Source organism: Rhinoraja longicauda, chromosome 7, assembly GCF_053455715.1.
Source record: "Rhinoraja longicauda isolate Sanriku21f chromosome 7, sRhiLon1.1, whole genome shotgun sequence".
NCBI lineage: Eukaryota > Metazoa > Chordata > Chondrichthyes > Rajiformes > Arhynchobatidae > Rhinoraja > Rhinoraja longicauda.
In genome coordinates, this window is record NC_135959.1 from 50,224,145 (window position 1) to 50,242,301 (window position 18,157).

At 43.3% G+C, this 18,157-nt stretch overlaps 1 protein-coding gene across 1 annotated transcript in view; it reads left to right on the forward strand.

The window, feature by feature from the left end:
* Positions 1 to 18,157, forward strand: part of edar (ectodysplasin A receptor) — a 67,460-nt gene that overhangs the window by 48,098 nt on the left and 1,205 nt on the right. The window contains exons 7-11 of the mRNA XM_078402554.1: positions 1,591 to 1,719; positions 1,810 to 1,884; positions 12,715 to 12,790; positions 16,316 to 16,472; positions 17,726 to 17,786. Of these exons, the coding sequence (XP_078258680.1) occupies positions 1,591 to 1,719; positions 1,810 to 1,884; positions 12,715 to 12,790; positions 16,316 to 16,472; positions 17,726 to 17,786 (498 nt within the window). The remainder of the gene's footprint in view (positions 1 to 1,590; positions 1,720 to 1,809; positions 1,885 to 12,714; positions 12,791 to 16,315; positions 16,473 to 17,725; positions 17,787 to 18,157) is intronic.

The following is an 18,157-nucleotide window of genomic DNA, read 5'->3' on the forward strand; positions in this document are numbered from 1 at the left end:
AGGCAGTGGAGGCCAATTCTCTGAATGCATTCAAGAGAGAGCTGGATAGAGCTCTTAAGGATAGCGGAGTCAGGGGGTATGGGGAGAAGGCAGGAACGGGGTACTGATTGAGAATGATCAGCCACAATCACATTGAATGGCGGTGCTGGCTCGATGGGCTGAATGGCCTACTCCTGCACCTATTGTCTATTGTCTACTATCCCTTGCTGCTGTATACCTCTCAGGCTCATCTCCCAGCCTGCATCTAATCAGTTATTCAACCATGATACCCACACCACCCAAATACTTTGACACTCGCACTTTCTCTTGCAGGAAAAGTTGACCGATCAATGACTGCAGCAGCATCTAATCTGGAGACAGGAGCTGCACCCCTCCCCCGGGGGGGACAGGGGGTGCAGTGTCATCCATAATACTTTAGTGTAGTTTAGAGATGGCCCACTGAGTCCACGCCGACCAGTGATCACCCTGTACACTACCACTATCCTATGCAATAGGGACAATTTACAATTCTTACCAAAGCTAATTAACCTACAAACCTGTAAGTCTTTGAAATGTGGGAGGAAACTGGAGCACCCGGAGAAAACCGGAAAAGGGGAGAATGCATAAACTCCGTACGGACAGCACCAATAGTCAGAATCGAACCCGGGTCTCTAGCGTGGTCAAGCAGCAACTTTACCACCGTGCCACCCAATATACTGTGAACTAATATTGTATTCACAAATACTGTGAACTGATGTCAGTACACAAATCACTGAAGTGATGTGTGGTGTTTTTCATGTTCATTCCTTCTCTTATCACACTTTATTAGATAAAGTGCAGATAGTGGAAGCATGAACAATCTTTACTTCCTTCCCTTACCAACACGTGCAGTTTGGCAGGCAGCAGTTTGAGACCCAGTGGAGCTGGGACGCCAAAGATGTATGAACACATGCTTTAATGTTTGCAGCAACTCGCAAGGATACTCACACTATGTGTTTAGAGTTGGGGTTGGGGACATTTCTCTGCATGGCAAGTAATCTTCAGCTAAGGCAAGGATAGGGTAGTACAGACATCCCTCTGATGTGTATTCTACTCCGGAATAATTCATTTAAGGACTTCTCTGGGATGGTGTGTAAAAGACCGGTAGCTATGTACGGTGCATTACCTGGTGCGTGTTAAAGTGTCTGTGTGTAATGTGAAAGGGTGTGATGGAACCCAGAACCAACCTGACAGATTGGTGCAGAGATTGCCCACCATTTTCAGGAGGGTGGGCAATTTCCTAATGTTCTTGTGGAGTCAGCGTCTGACAACCTGAAGCCTCCGGTTACATTATAAGAACAAGTAAAATCCTCTTTAATCGATAAAGGATACTTCAAATGCTAAAACTGCTGTGAAACAATTTTTGAGTGGTTTTCAAAGTGCTCACTAAAAATTGTAGATTTGTGTGATGAATTTTAAATTAATGATAAAATGTATCTGAAGTTAGTTATGTTTGTGTTCCAATTGTAACAGAAGTGGCAATTTTCAAACATGTATACCAGGAAAGTACTGAGATTCAAACTTTGATAAAGGCAATTATTTAGTTATCTCTCTTCGTTTCTCTTTCCTCAGTACATCAGGTGGGACAAGAACACTTGGGAACTGCATTAATAATAGCCATGTCCACCATATTCACAATGGCCATTGCCATAGTTTTAATTGTTATTTTCTACATTTTGAAGACCAAGTCTTCTACACAGGGTGAGTATGGTACATAACACGGGACATAATTGTGTTTTAAATAGCTTTAAATTGAAATAAAAATCAAGTTACACCATTTTTGTGTTAAAGCTTGCTGCCGTGGCTATTCTGTGAAAAATGTTGAAGCTCAGCTTGACAACCAAGAGGACAAGAAGGAAGTACAAGGTGAAAACAAATCTACTGCCAAGAAATTGAATGTTGTTAGTAAATTTGCATTAAGTAATTAGGGTGGCAGGTTTACAGGCACTTTGTTTGTGGATCCTTTGCTGCAGATTTTATTTTGCCCCGTGCACTACTGAACAGCAGACACAAGAGACTGCAGCTGCCCAAATCTTGACCCCTCTCTGGTCCCCATCCCGTTTGTCAGTTTCCCTCCACAGCTGCTGCTTGAACTTGATGCTGAGTTTGTCCAGCACTTTGTTTGCTGCACTACTAAATGGGCTGAAAACAAACAGGACCCTGTCCGAGCAGCAGCGGGAGAGTTTAAAAGGCAGCCGGCTATGTGAGCAGCCAATAAATTGGCTAATTGAGCAGCTAATAAACAGTGGGGCGAGGTGTAGCAGAACCCCCTAGTGGGAGCAGCTGTGTTGGGAGTGAGGCCGTGTGGAGGGTAAGCGTGAGGCTTTTGGGAGGGAGCGGAGCAGAGGGTGATAGGAGGTAACGGTGCAGTCTGCTGTTTCTTGTGTGTGACTGTTGTGCTTTTTCGTGTTGGTTTTAGTGCAGTAGTGAATGGCAGGTAGAATGGTTAAATATTCCTCCTGTGGGAAGTCGGGGAAACGGCTGGTGTCCCTGATGACTACACCGGTGGGAATTGTGTCCAGGTACATCTCCTTACAGGTCACGTTGGGAATTGGAGCTGCGGCTTGACGACCTCTGGATCATCCAGAAGAATGAGAGCTTAATAGATAGGAGTTATCGTGAGGTAGTCATGCCTCAAGAACAGGAAGAGAGTAGACGGGTGACCACAAGGAAAGGGAATAGGCAGAAGTGCAGGTGAACCCTGTGGCCATTCCGCTTCAAAGCGGGTATACCCTTTGGATACTGTCATGGGTGAGCAGCAGTACCAGTCAGGTCTGTGGAACCGAGCCTGGCTCTGAGGCACAATGCAGAAGTGTCAAGTCAGACAGAGCCACAGTGATAGTGTAGATTCTGTGGCAGCATCGAGACTCCAGGATGGTGTGCTGCCTCCCGATGGTGTGGTGCCAGGGTCCAGGAACAGCTGCATAACATGCTCGAGGGGGAGAGTGAGCAGCCGGAAGTCATTGTGAATGTTGGCACAAATGACATAGGTAGAAAAAGGGATAACGTCCTGCGAAAAGAATGTAAGGAGTTTGGCAAAAGGTTAAAGAAAACGGGTCCAACGGGTTAGTGATCTCCAATTACACTTGGTGCTATGTGCTGGTGAGGGTAGGAAGATAGGACAGATGAATATTTACCTGAGGGGTTGATGCAAGGGGCAAGGATTCAGATTTTTGGACCATTGGGGTATCTTCTGAGGCAGAGGTAACTTGTACAAGAGGACGGGTTGCACCTGAACTGGCAGGAAACCAATATCCTGGCTGGTAGCTTGGCTTGTGCTACTCGGGCAGGTTTAAACTAGGGTGGCCGTGGGGGCGGGTTCCAATGCAGGTATGAGGCTGGTAAGTTCAGTGGACAGGATGGACAGGAACATGGCAGGGAGCAAGGGAGGACTATTCGATTGAATTGGATTTATTTTAATGCAAGAGGCTTGACAGTAAGGTGGATGAACTGGGAGCATGGATAAAAACATGCAACTGGGATGTTGCAGCCATTACGGAGAGCTGGTTGAGAGAGGGACAGGACTGGCAGCTTAGTACTTAAGAGTACAGGTGCTACAGGTGAGATTGGGGGGAGGGGGGGTTGCTTTATTGATTAAGGAGAAAATGTCATGGCAGTAGTCCGAAATGACATTCCTGATGGACCATCCAGTGAGGCTGTATGGGTGCAGCTAAGAAATAAAAAGGAGATGATAACCTTGCTGGAGGTGTACTACAGGCCCCCAAATAGTCAATGGGAATTAGAAGAACAAATCTGCCGGGAGATTGCAGGCAGCTGCGAGACTAATAGTATAGTGATAGTACGAGATTTTAACTTTCCCAATATAGACTTTGACTGTCATAGTGCCAAGAGCTTAGACCAGGTGCAATTCGTCAAATGTATTCAGGAAAGTTTCCTCAGGCAATATGTAGAGGGCCCTACAAAGGAGAGAGCAAAACTTGATTGGGAAATTAGGATGGGCACGTGACTGAAGTGTGCATGGGCAAGCCTTTTGGGATCATTGACTACAGTTTTATATGCTTTAAAATACAGTAGTTATGGATAAAGACAGAGCAGGTCCACAAGTTATAATTCTGAATTAGGGCAAGGACAATTTTGATGGTATTAGGTAGGAAGTTGCCAAAGTTGATTGGATTAGGTTGTTTGCAGGCAAAGGAATGTCAGAAAGGTGGGATGCTTTTAAGTGTAATAACAAGACTTCAAGGCATACATGTTCCTGTTGGAGTGAAGGGGGCAAGGTAGGTGGGAGTAAGGAAGCCTGGATGATGAGAGAAATTGAAGTTCGGGTCAGGAAAAAAGGAAATACAGGACAGGTAAAGGCTTCTAGGTTCATGTCTTTGGAACCGAGGAGCCAACAAGAAGGAAAACCCACGGTAAAAAAGGGGGGCAGCCGATAGCTCTGACAAACAATATTAAGGAGAATCCAATGAGATTTTGTATTAAGAAAGAGGATAACTGGAGAGAGAGAAACCATAGCAGTCATTTCTGTGTGCAACCGCAGGAGGTGGGCAAGGTCTTCAATAAGTGTTTTTATCATGGAGAAAAACATGAAGAATGGGGAACCTGGGATAGTTAGAGATTTCTTGAGGACTGTCCATATTACGGTTGAGGAGATGCCTTACATCCTAAGGTGTATAAAGGTAGATAAATCTCCTGTGGCTGATCAGATATATCCAAGGACTGTGGGAATCTAGAGAAGAAATTGCAGGAACCCAGGCTGAGATATATGAATTATAATTATACACCAGTGAGGGTGCTGAAAGAGTGGTGGATGGCTGGGGTTGTGCCTCTATTTAAGAAGGGGAGCTAGGAAAAGCCTGGGAATTATAGACCAGTGAGCCTAACTCCTGTGGTAGACAAGTTGCAGGCGAGCATTCTGAGGGATGTGATACATTTGTATAGACATGTTAATAATAGACAGGGATAGTCAGCATGGTTCTGTACATAGGAGAACGTGTCTTACAAATCTAAGTTTTTTGAAGAAGTAACCAAAATGGTTGATAAATCCATTTTGCTCTCTCCCTTGCAGGGTCCTCTACATATTGCCTGAGGATACATTCCTGAATACATTTGACGAATTGCATCCAATCTAGGCTCTTGGCACTATGACAGTTAAAGTCTATATTGGGAAAGTTAAAATCCCCTACTATATTCCCAATTTGATGAGGTTCCGCCTCATAGGCTGCTCTGGAAGGTTTGACTTTGCATGGAATCCAAGGAGAGCTAGCGGACAGGATAGAGAATTGACTTAATGGAAGGAAGCAGAGGGTGATGGTGGAAGGTTGTGTTTTGGACTGGAGGCCTGTAGCTCAGGGATCGGGGATAGGCCCATTGCTGCATTGCTGTTTGCGGATCATATCAACAATTTAGATGAGTTTGTACAACCAGGCTTGGACTTTATTCCTTGGAGCACAGGGGGCTGAGGGGTGATCTTGTAGAGGTGTATTAGAGCACGAGGGGAGGATAAGCCAGTGCCAAATCCAAATTACCAAGTCATTATGGATCCCATGCATCTTAATCTCCTGGATCAGCCTACCATGGGGGAGAAGCAAGTGCCCTACAAATCCCCCTGCAATCTCCTCTCAATCAGCTGAGTAGACCCCTTCAGGCCTGGGGATTTACCCACATTAAAGCTATTCAGGAGACCCAACACCACAACCTCCTTCACATCAAACTGCCCTGATATATTAGTCTTCCCCACACTGATATTGATGATTTCCATGTCCTCCTTGGAGAAAACAGTTGTGAAGTTTTTGTTTAGTACCTCTGACTCCAAGTATAAATTCCCTCATCATCATCATACCATCATCATATATATACAGCCGGAAACAGGCCTTTTCGGCCCACCAAGTCCGTGCCGCCCAGCGATCCCCGTACATTAACACTATCCTACACCCACTAGGGACAATTTTTACATTTACCCAGCCAATTAACCTACATACCTGTACGTCTTTGGAGTGTGGGAGGAAACCGAAGATCTCGGAGAAAACCCACGCAGGTCACGGGGAGAACGTACAAACTCCTTACAGTGCAGCACCCGTAGTCAGGATCGAACCTGAGTCTCCGGCGCTGCATTCGCTGTACAGCAGCAACTCTACCGCTGCGCTATCTTGAAGTGGTCCTGCATTCTTAATTACCCTCGTTTTTAACAAAAGTATAAAAAGTTTGGGGGTGAGGATGGTGTCAGCAGATGGTTGGGCTGGGGAGGGGGTTGCAGTCAGGGTCATGTTTAATTTAATTTATTGTCACACGTACCATGCGGCAGATTAGTAGAGGTAGAGGGAGTGAGAAGGAGCTTTATTGTGCCAGTCTGCCGAACATGATACTGAAGCACATGCCAGCATGAATGTAAATTACTGAAGTGATGTCCAGGTTTTGTAAGCTTATTACGCATGTTCATGTTGCTTTATGGCTAGCATTGCAAATGTATAGAGGACCTGGAAGAAAAGTAATTGGCTTTTTTTCATGCAACTCACATTAAATCTTCAATTTTCCACCACAGTGATTTCAAGACATTTAACCGCAGCATACAGAAATCTAGTATTTTACATTCCAATTTTCTCTGTTATAACTGTCGACAAATGAATCCAATCTTATCAAAATTTTGGGATTTAATGTCCTATGAAGTAATAACTATTGCGTTACGGTAATTGAAAATGATTGCGATTTTGAGGGTGTGGAGAAATCCTGGCTAGGAATGATTTCCCAGTCATGTTTTACTGTCTTTGGCAGTATATCGTTTAACTATAGCTCTACACTTTTCTATGGTACGTGAGATTGATTTGATTGTATTTGTTCAGTGCATCTGATCTGTTTGGTTAGCATGCAAAACAAAGCTTTTCCCTGTACCTCAGTACACATGACAATAGACTTAAACCTACATTTGTATTCCTGTTCCTGGAATATTTGTTAACAAACTTTTTTGGTTTTCACTTGTTGAAACTGATTTAAAGAGACATGTGCTAGTTCCAAAGTATGACATATGTATTCCTCTGTAATATTTTGCCCCTTGTGTTTCTTAGTTTTTACCTGTACTCGCCAGCTGAGGGTAGGCAGGTGACTTGTGACTCTCTTCCCTAATTTGGCTCATCACAATGAATTGGCTTAATTGCATTCCATTTTCTTGGCCTGCAGTGTCTCAGTGCTTCCCTCTGGTGGTACAGTTGAAATTAGCAAAAGCAAGTTGAGTATTAAGGAACTGCAGATGCTGGTTTAAAGCGAAGATAGACACAAAAAGGTGGAGTAACTCAGTGGGTCAGGCAGCATCTCTGGAGAAAAGGAACAGGTGGCGTTTATAGTCCAGACCCTTAAGAAGGGTCTCGACCCAAAACATCCCCCAATTCCTTTTCTCCAGAGATGCTACCTGACCCGCTGAGTTACTCCAGCCTTTTGTGTCTATCTTCAAATATTTTACTGTCATATGCACAAGCACAGTGAGGTGCAGGTACAATTAAAATATTGCTTGCAGCGGCATTGCAGGCACATGAACTAACAGTATAGATCAATATCCAAGAGAGCAAAAAGACACAATTGGAAAACGAGTCCACAGTGTAAGAGTGTAATAGGATTGCTGTGTAGATAGGATTGCTGTGTAGATTGGTACAAGAACCTGATGGTTGTGGGGGAAAAAGCTATTCCTGAACCTGGTGGTTTGGGAAAATAACTGCAGATGCTGGTACAAATCGAAGGTATTCACAAAATGCTGGAGTAATTCAGCAGGTCAGGCAGCATCTCAGGAGAGAAGGAATGGGTGACGTTTCGGGTCGAGACCCTTCTTCAGACTGATGTCAGGGGGGCGGGACAAAGGAAGGATATAGGTGGAGATAGGAAGATAGAGGGAGATCTGGGAGGGGAAGAGAGGGACAGAGGAACTATCTAAAGTTGGAGAAGTCGATGTTCATACCACTGGGCTGCAAGCTGCCCAGGCGAAATATGAGGTGCTGTTCCTCCAATTTCCGGTGGGCCTCACTATGGCACTGGAGGCCCATGACAGAAAGGTCAGACTTGGAATGGGAGGGGGAGTTGAAGTGCTCGGCCACCGGGAGACCAGTTTGGCCAACGCGGACCGAGCGCAGGTGTTGAGCGAAGCGATCACCGAGCCTGCGCTTGGTTTCGCCGATGTAAATAAGTTGACATCTGGAGCAGCGGATGCAATAGATGAGGTTGGAGGAGGTGCAGGTGAACCTCTGTCTCACCTGGAAAGACTGTTTGGGTTCTTGGATGGAGTTGAGGGGGGAGGTAAAGGGACAGGTGTTGCATCTCGTGCGGTTGTTGGGGAAAGTGCCCGGGGATGGGGTGGTTTGGGTAGGAAGGGACGAGTGGACCAGGGAGTTACGGAGGGAACGGTCTCTGCGGAACGCAGGGAGGGGAGGGGATGGGAAGATATGGCCAGTGGTGGGGTCCGGTTGTAGGCGACGGAAATGTTGGCGGATGATTTGTTGGATCCGCTGGCTGGTGGGGTGGAAGGTGAGAACGAGGGGGATTCTGTCCTTGTTGCGAGTGGGGGGAGTGGGAGCAAGAGCGGAGCTGCGGGATGTGGAAGAGACCCTAGCGAGAGCCTCATCTATAATGGAAGAGGGAAGCCCCGTTTCCTGAAGAATGAGGACATCTCTGACGCCCTAGTGTGAAACACCTCATCCCGGGCGGCGTAGATGGAGGAATTGGGAGTAGGGGATAGACTTTTTGCAGGGGACTGGGTGGGAAGAAGTGTAGTCCAGATAGCTGTGCGAGTCAGTGGGCTTATAGTAAATGTCAGTCACTAGTCTGTCTCCTGTGATGGAGATGGTGAGGTCCAGAAACGGGAGGGAGATATCGGAGATAGTCCAGGTATATTTAAGGGCAGGATGGAAATTGGAAGTGAAGTGTATGAAGTCAGTGAGTTCTGCATGGGTACAAAAGGTAGCACCAATGCAGTTGTCGATGTAGCGGAGGTAGAGTTCGGGGATGGGGCCGGTGTACGCTTCTTTGCTGATGTTTGGGACGTCAGGCTTCAGTACTCCCTGCCCAAGGATAGCAGCGAGATGATCATGTGGCCTGGATGGTGAGATTTCTACATGATAGATGCCATCTTCTTCAGATGCTTTTGGTGTTGGGGAGGGCAGTTCCCAAGCTGGAGTGGGCTGATCCCACCACACTCTGCAGCCTCTTACATCCCTGTACATTGGAATGCATCGGTACAAGTTCCAGTGCATCTGTAGAAATTTGTAGAAGTATTTGGTGACATGCTGATTCTTTTTAAAGGTGCTGGTGTACCTTTTATAATTACATCTACATGATGGGCTCAGGACAGGCCATCTGAGTTGTGAACTTGGGGATTTTAAGCTGCCAATCCTCTCCACCACTGACCCACCAATTAAATCTGGCATGTGGTCTCCCGACTTCCCCTTTACGAAGTCTATGACAAGTACAATGGTCTGGCTGACATTGAGTGTGAGGTGGATATTGAGGCACAACTTAACTAGGTGTCTCTTTTGTACACTGACTCGTTAGCTCCGGTGATTTGGCCAACCACAGTGGTATCATTGGTGAATTTACGGATGGCAGTAGAGCTCTCCTTGGGCACACAGTCATGGGTGTAAGGAAACCAGAGAAGAGGGCTATGTTCGCAGACTTGAGGTGCACCTGTGCTAATGGTCAGTGAGGAGAAAATGTTACCCTTGAGGTCTGCTGATGAGAAAGTCCAGTTGCAAAGGAAGGTACAAATGTCCAGGTCTTGAATATTGGTGATGAGTTACGAGGGGATGATTGTATTGAACGCTGAGCTGTAATCAATGAATAGCCATCTGATTTGTGTTCCTGTTATCCTGATGGCACAGAGACAGACAAATGGCACCTGTTATTCACCTGTTGTGGTGATAAGACACATTGAAGTAATTTCTGAGGCAGGAGTTGTGTCATGCCATAACCAACCATGTGAAGCACTTCATTATGGTGGATGTTAGAGTCATTGAGGCAGGTCTCCAGGCTCTTGGCGTCATAAAGCATAGAAATAGGCCCATTGGCCCAACTCGGTGATGCTGATCAAGATGCCTCATCTAAGTAGAAGATAACATGTTGATGGTAGATGGCAGATATTACTTCAAGCGGGTTATCTAACAATGACGAAGAAGGTGTTAGGGTACAGTATTGATCGCGGCACTCATTTCCTCTTTCTTTTCCTGATGTCGCCGGTGTGTGGAAAAACCCTGTCTGAATTGCTGTGCCAGAGTTGGGGCCGAGCCATGTCTCTGTGAAGCAGAGTACACAGCAGTCCATCATGTTCCTCTGATGCACCAGTCTTGTTCTTCAGTCTCCTACCCTGTTCTGCAATAAATGTGCAAGTGAGGAATTCCCCTTGTCACATCTTGAATGCAAACATACACCCTCTCCGAGAAAATTCCTATTTTGTTTAAGTTCTGAAGCTTCCCTTTTTATTCACGTTATGAACTTCACTTTCATTCCATGCTCTTTGATTTTCTCATTACTCTCACTGAACAGCAGATACCACCATGATTTTATTTATTTCTCTCCCTGTTTTGACTAAAGGGTTTGGATCCAAAATGTTAACTGTTCCTTTGGTCCTAGACTCTCCCACTAGTGGAAACATCCTTTCCATATTCACTCTATCCAGGCCTTACACTATTTGGTAAGTTTCAATGAGATTTCTCTTCCCCCCCCCGATCCTTCTAAACTCTAGCGTGTACACACCCAGAGCTGTCAAACGCTCATCATACGTTAACCCAATCATCCCTCGGACATTCTCATAAATAACCTCTGGACCCTCTTCAACAAATAAAAACAAAAAATAGAAAAATGAAATAAAAAAAGCTGAAATAAAATCAGAAAATGTCAGAAGTCTCAAGTGTGCCAGGTAGCATGTGTGGAGGAGAGTTAATACTTTTCTGATCTGCCGAGTATATCCAGCTTTTACAATTTTGATGGATACAGAGGTATTGGGGGTAGGGTACTGACATGGATAGAAAATTGGTTAGCAGACAGAAAGCAAAGAGTGGGGATAAATGGGTCCCTTTCAGAATGGCAGGCAGTGACTAGTGGGGTACCGCAAGGCTCGGTGCTGGGACCGCAGCTATTTACAATATACATACATTAATGACTTGGATGAAGGAATTAAAAGTAACATTAGCAAATTTGCAGATGACACAAAGCTGGGTGGCAGTATGAACTGTGAGGAAGATGCTATGAGGTTGCAGGGTGACTTGGACAGGTTGCGTGAGTGGGCAGATGCATGGCAAATGCAGTTTAATGTGGATAAGTGTGAGGTTATCCACTTTGGTGGTAAGAATAGGAAGGTAGATTATTATCTGAATGGGGTCAAGTTAGGAAAAGGGGACGTACAATGAGATCTGGGTGTCCTAGTGCATCAGTCACTGAAAGGAAGCATGCAGGTACAGCAGGCAGTGAAGAAAGCCAATGGAATGTTGGCCTTCATAACAAGAAGAGTATAGGAGCAAAGAGGTCCTTCTGCAGTTGTACAGGGCCCTAGTGAGACCGCACCTGGAGTACTGTGTGCAGTATTGGTCTCCAAATTTGAGGAAGGATATTCTTGCTATTGAGGGCGTGCAGCGTAGGTTTACTAGGTTAATTCCCGGAATAGCGGGACTGTCGTATGTTGAAAGACTGGAGCGACTAGGCTTGTATCCACTGGAAGGTTTTTATTCACAAAATGCTGGAGTAACTCAGCAGGTCAGGCAGCATCTCGGGAGAGAAGGAATGGGTGACATTTCGGGTCGAGACCCTTCTTCAGACTGAAGAATTCCAGTATACACTGGAATTTAGAAGGATGAGAGGGGATTTTATTGAAACATATGATTATTAAGGGGTTGGACATGTTAGACGCAGGAAGCATATTCCCAATGTTGGGGGAGTCCAGAACCAGGGGCAGGCCATTTAGAACGGAGATGAGGAAAAACTTTTTCAGTCAGAGAGTTGTGAATCTGTGGAATTCTCTGCCTCAGAAGGCAGTGGAGGCCAATTCTCTGAATGCATTCAAGAGAGAGCTAGATAGAGCTCTTAAGGATAGCTGAGTCAGGGGGTATGGGGAGAAGGCAGGAACGGGGTACTGATTGAGAATGATCAGCCATGATCACATTGAATGGTGGTGCTGGCTCGAAGGGCCGAATGGCCTACTTCTGCACCTATTGTCTATTGTCGAGTCCGAGAGAACATGTTTACATTAAAATCAACAGCAAATTAAATAGTAGTGAGGCACCAATTCTGCACTACTATGGAAAAAATGTATTTTTTGCCGTTTTCTTTCATTTATAATGTTGTGTAATTAATTTGTATTGTTTTTGTCTATTTACCTGTGATGCTGCTGCAGGCAATATTTTCTGTTGTAGATGTGCATCACCAAACTCGTGCAAATGACTAGAACTTGATAAACACACGAGGAGATCATTGTTGATCAGGCAAGGGCACACACTTAGCACATGGACACCAGGGGTCAGCATGCTAAAGGGGCGTATGAAAATAATGGGAGAGATGTTAAAAAAGCACTATTAGAAAGGGAAAGAGGAACTAAGGGACGATAAGGAATTTAATCAGAGGGATTTTTAGAATTGTAGAGGAACAAAGGGATCTCAGTAACATACACAAATCACCAGAAATGTTAACATATAAAGGTCAATAAACCACTTGCATCCTTTCTGGTTATCTTTTGGACATTATGCCAATGTTTATTTTAATTTTGTTTTACAGAAAATATTGTTATATTCTCTGAGAAAGATGAATTTGATAATAAACTGAAGGCAGTTCCTCCTAAGACTGAGAAAAAGTAAGTTAATTTTCATTTCTGTAATTTGTATGTTTGTTAACTTTTTGCAGTATCAACATTGACATAGAAACATAGAAAAATAGGTGCAGGTGTCGGCCATTCAATATGATCATGGCTAATCATCTAAAATCAGTACCCCTTTCCTGCTTTTTCTCCGATATCCCTTGATTCCTAAGAGCTAAATCTAACTCTCTCTTGAAACCACCAGTGAATTGGCCTCCACTGCCTTCTGTGGCAGAGAATTCCACAGATGCACAACTCTCTGGGTGAAAAAAAAAAATCCTCGTCTCAGTCCTAAATGGCCTACTCCTTCTTCCTAAACTGTGACCCCTGTTCTGGACTCGCCCAACATGGGGAACATTTTTCCTGCCTCTAGCCTGTCCAATCCTTTAAGAATTCTATATGTTTCTATGAGATCTCCTCTCATCCTTCTAAATTCCAGTGAATACAAGCTCAGTCGACCCATTCTTTCATCATATGTCAGTCCCGCCATCCCAGGAATTAACCTGGTGATCCTACGCTACACTCTCTCAAAAGCAATAATGTCCTTCCTCAAATTAGGAAAGCAAAATTGCACACAATACTCCAGGTGCGGTCTCACTGGGACCCTGTACAACTGCAGGACCTCCTTGCTCTTAAACTCAAATCCTCTCACACTGAAGGCCAATATGCCATTAGCTTTCTTCACTGCCTACTGTACCTGCATTTAACTTTCAGTGACTGATGTACAAGCACACCCAGGTCTTATTGCACCTCTCCTTTTCCTAATCTGATACTATTCAGATAATAATATGCCTTCCTGTTCTTGCCACCAAAGTAGATAACCTCCCATTTATCCACATTATACTGCATCTGCCATGCATCTACCCACTCACCCCACCTAACCAAGTCACCCTGCAGCCCCATAGCATCCTCCTTGCAGCTCACACTGCCACCCAGTTTTGTGTCATCCACAAACTTGGAGGTGTCACATTTAATACCCTTGTCTAAATCGTTAATATATATTGTAAATAACTGGGGTCCCAGCACTGAGTCTTGTGGCACCCTACTAGTCACTGCTTGCCATTCTGAAAATGATCTGTTAATTCCTACTCTGCTTCCTGTCTGCCATCCAATTCTCTATCCATGTCAATACTCTACCCCCAATACCATGTGCTCTAATTTTGCACACTAATCTCTTGGGTGCGACCTGGTCAAAGGCTTTTTGAATGTCCAGATACACCACATCCACTGCCTCTCCCTTATCCATTCTACTTGTTACATCCTCACAAAATTCCAGAAGATTGGTCGAATATGATTTCCCCTTCATAATTTAATTTAAGTTTCTTTCAGCTGCCTTAGAATTTGTAGTGGCTGGGAATGGATTCTGCCAAAGTGTATTTAAGCAAGGCTGCAGTGTTCAGGGCTAGCGATATTTACAAAGTGTGGACCTGTGTGATCACTGGTGAGGCACCAGCAAAGATGGTTTTATCTAAAAAAAAATTATACACATTAACAATAATAGGATAAATTATGCATGGAAGCTGATGGAAACCACTGGGATCCATGGCAGCTACATCTACAGTAAGCGTCTGCAGCTAGAGTTACTTTGACTCGGAACCTCATGCTGGAGTCCAAGATACAGACACTGAGAAAAAAATAGTTCTAGACTAGTAGCAATTACATCAGTAGTAGCAGAAATGCCAGAATCTATTATTAAGGAAATGGTAACAACACTTGGAAAGTAATAGGAGAATCACTTCATGTTTGAGGTTGTAATAGAAGAATAAATAGAGGGGGTGGGGGGGACAGTGGATTTGGACTTTCAGCAGGTCTTTGAGGTGCCATACAAAATTAGATTACCATATTGGGTTCATTGCAAAAGGATACGAGGAAAAGAGCCAAGATCTCCCTAATTAAGGAAGAATACACGTTGACAAAATTAATTCTCCGATCGAGGATTTGTGAAAGTAGAAAACAATATTGTTATTTAGAAACAAAGTACTGGAGATGTTGGTTTACAAAAAAGGCACAATGTGCTGGAGTAACTCAATGGGTGGGGCAGCATCTCTGGTGAATATGGATAGGTGATGTTTTGGATTAAGTCCATTTGTAACGGCAACTTAGTCCTTCCCAATAAAGTCCTTAAGCTTACCACTTTCACAAAAGGAGTGGAGTGATCACTCTTGACGCAAACAACAAGAGAGATCTTCATGACGTTTCAGTTTAATTAGTCGTTTATTGAAGTAGTAATACAAACAGATTAGTATATCTCTAGTCATAGATATGGTAAGAATTTATATCTTGCCAGGCTCCTCTCGTGTCTAATGCATAATGTACCCTGGCTCCTCCCAGTCCATATATGTAAGCCTAGTATTCATCTCATGACAACCCCCAAGTGCCCAAAGGAAATACAGCCGGATACAAAATAATATAATATGCTAAGTCAGCTAGTAAACACACATGGCTCCGACACCATTCTTCAGGCTGTCAATTTTAGACTAGTACATTTACCTGAATTATTAAACATTCTAAATATGACATCATATTCTCATTACTTGGATTAAAATTTAAAAGCTGTATTGCTCATAACTTTTATGGAAATTGTTTGACCCTCTTTTCAGTTGAACTCATTTCCAGAGTGCAGTGCAGGTCTCCTTTTCCAAATTGAAACAAAGACGGGAGCACTTCTTCAAATGTCTTCCTGGATTCCATTAGCAATAGTCACCCACTGACTTACCAGCATCCAAATAGAGCTTCTGGTAGATGACGTGCAACACGAATCCCACAAATATATCTTTAGTCAGAGAAATTAGTTTGTTTATGCACAGCCACACGGAGTGCCAGTTACTCATGATCAGTACAAGCCTACATTATCATTACATTATCAGGTTGCAATTGACGCAACTGTTATTTATAAAACATATTGAATATGTGTTTGTGTAGGAAGGAACTGCAGATGCTGGTTTAATACCGAAGTTATACATAAAATTCTGGAGTAATTCTGGAGTAATTCAGCGGGTCAAGCAGCATCTCTGGAGAAAAGAAATAGGTGATGTTTCGGGTGGAGACAATATCTGAAGAAGGGTCCAACAATTTGTGTCTATCATTTTGAATATTAGTTTTCTCATTTCTATGGAATAGCTAAATAGGGAATAGGGACTAGAGAGTACTCAGTATTAAAGATATTAAAAACTTGAGTGCTAGATATTCTGGTCTCTGTAAGGCACTGTCACTGTTTATTTGGAAGAAAATATTAGTAAATGAGAAAATATAATTTGACAAATCTAAACATGGTCTTGCATAAACTCATTATAATATCTGACTTGAGTTTGAAGAATGTAATATTTTAGCCTTTGACTACCTCTTATGACCACTTGAGTAAATATCAGGGCTGGATATGCTCGGCTAATTTTAAGTACAGTGTTTAATTTCTCCACAGAATTGCAGAATTTCCTAAATATTTCAGAGTACCAATAAATCAAATTACAGTTTTTGCTTGCAAGTTTATGACATATTCATGTTAACAAGATTTTCTATTTCCAGTGAAAATGATGCTTCCTCAGAAAATGAGCAACTTTTGAGTCGGAGTATGGATAGCGATGAAGAGGCTGCATTAGAGAAGCGGGGAATGTCTGATTTATGCCTTCTGTCGTTGGTTCCTTTGACTAGAGACAAATCAGCGAACAACAAAGCAACTGGGGTAAGACCTTCAACACACATTTGATCTGAGAATATTATGCATTAGTCCAGAGACATGTCTTACCTTAATTACACCTACTGTCAGAAACAGCATGGATCCTGCTGATGGTGGGACCTTGTCAAAGGCTTTTTGAAAGTCCAGATACACCACATCCACTGCCTCTCCCTTATCTATTCTACTTGTTACATCTTCAAAAAAATCCAGAATATTAGTCAAGCATGATTTCCACTTCATAAATCCATGCAGACTTTGACTGATTCTGTCACTGCTTTCCAAATGCGCTGCTATAACATCTTTAACTATCTACTCAAGCATCTTCCCCACTAACGATGTCAGGCTAACTGGTCTATAATTCCCCTTTTTCTCTCTCCCTCCTTTCTTAAAAAGTGGGGTTTCATTAGCTACCCTTCAGTCCACAGGAACTGACCCAGAGTCTATAGACCATTGGAAAATGATCACCAACGCATCCATGATTTCTAGGGCCCCCTCCTTGAGTGGGATGCAGACCATTAGGCCATGGGGATTTATCTGCCTTCAGTCCCATCTGTTTACCTAACACCATTTCCTGACTAATGTGGATTCTCTTCAGTTCCTCCCTCCCACCCGATCCTCAGTCCCCTTGCATTTCTGGGAGTTTGTTTGTGTCTTCCTTAGTGAAGACAGAACCAAAGTACTTGTTTAACTGGTCTGCCATTTCCTTGTTTCCCATTATAAATTCACCTGTTTCTGACTGTAAGGAACCCACATTTGTCTTCACAGAGATACAGCACGGAAACAGGTCCACAGAGTCCGCGCCGACCAGCGTTCCCCACACATTAGCACTATCCTAAAAACACTAGGGACAGTTTATATTTATAGGCCAAATAGCCTACAAATCTGTACGTCTTTTTAATGTGGGAGGAAACCTGAGCTTCCCGGAGAAAACCAATGAAGCAAGCATACTATGTGCCTTCTTTACCAATCTACTTGTGTGTTGCCACTTTCAGCAAGCTGTGGACTTGGACCCCAATATCCCTTTGTAGATCAATGAAATTAAGGGTCTTGCCTATAACTGTGTATTTTCCCTTTACATTCAATCTCTCAATGTGTTAACATTTCATACGTGCTCAGATTAAACTTAATTTACCATTCATTTCTCTGCCCATATCCAACTAATCTGTAATCTGCTGCATTCTATAGATCTACCAGTATTTGATTTGTTTACTCCAAATGTGGGTTATTTTAATTGTAAATGGGTTTTGTTACTTTGTCAGATGCAGTCACGGAGGGAAAAGATACTCGAATTATGCAAGAAAATATGCAGTTTCACAGAAGGTAATATATCAGGAATATGTTTACAGAGCTTTAAGGTCTACATTATTTGAAATGTTGTAGTTTTGCACCACACAAGCCATATTGGTTGGGAAATAGAATAAAGCATACAGACCTTTTTAATCATTTAATTACCCAACAAAATCTACTTAGAATGCAACTGATTTTTTAAAGAGAAGCAGTTAACCGTAACTTCAGATATCACAGTGTACAAAATGTTTATATTAGATCAGTAATTTGTTTCATTCGGTGATTTAGAAGGTACTGGAGAACAGCATTTAATTTTCTTACTAAATTTATGTAACTTCTGCTATTTTGGTAAATTTATAAAAAATTAAATGGTGGATGCTACATTGTACTGGATGACCAACGTT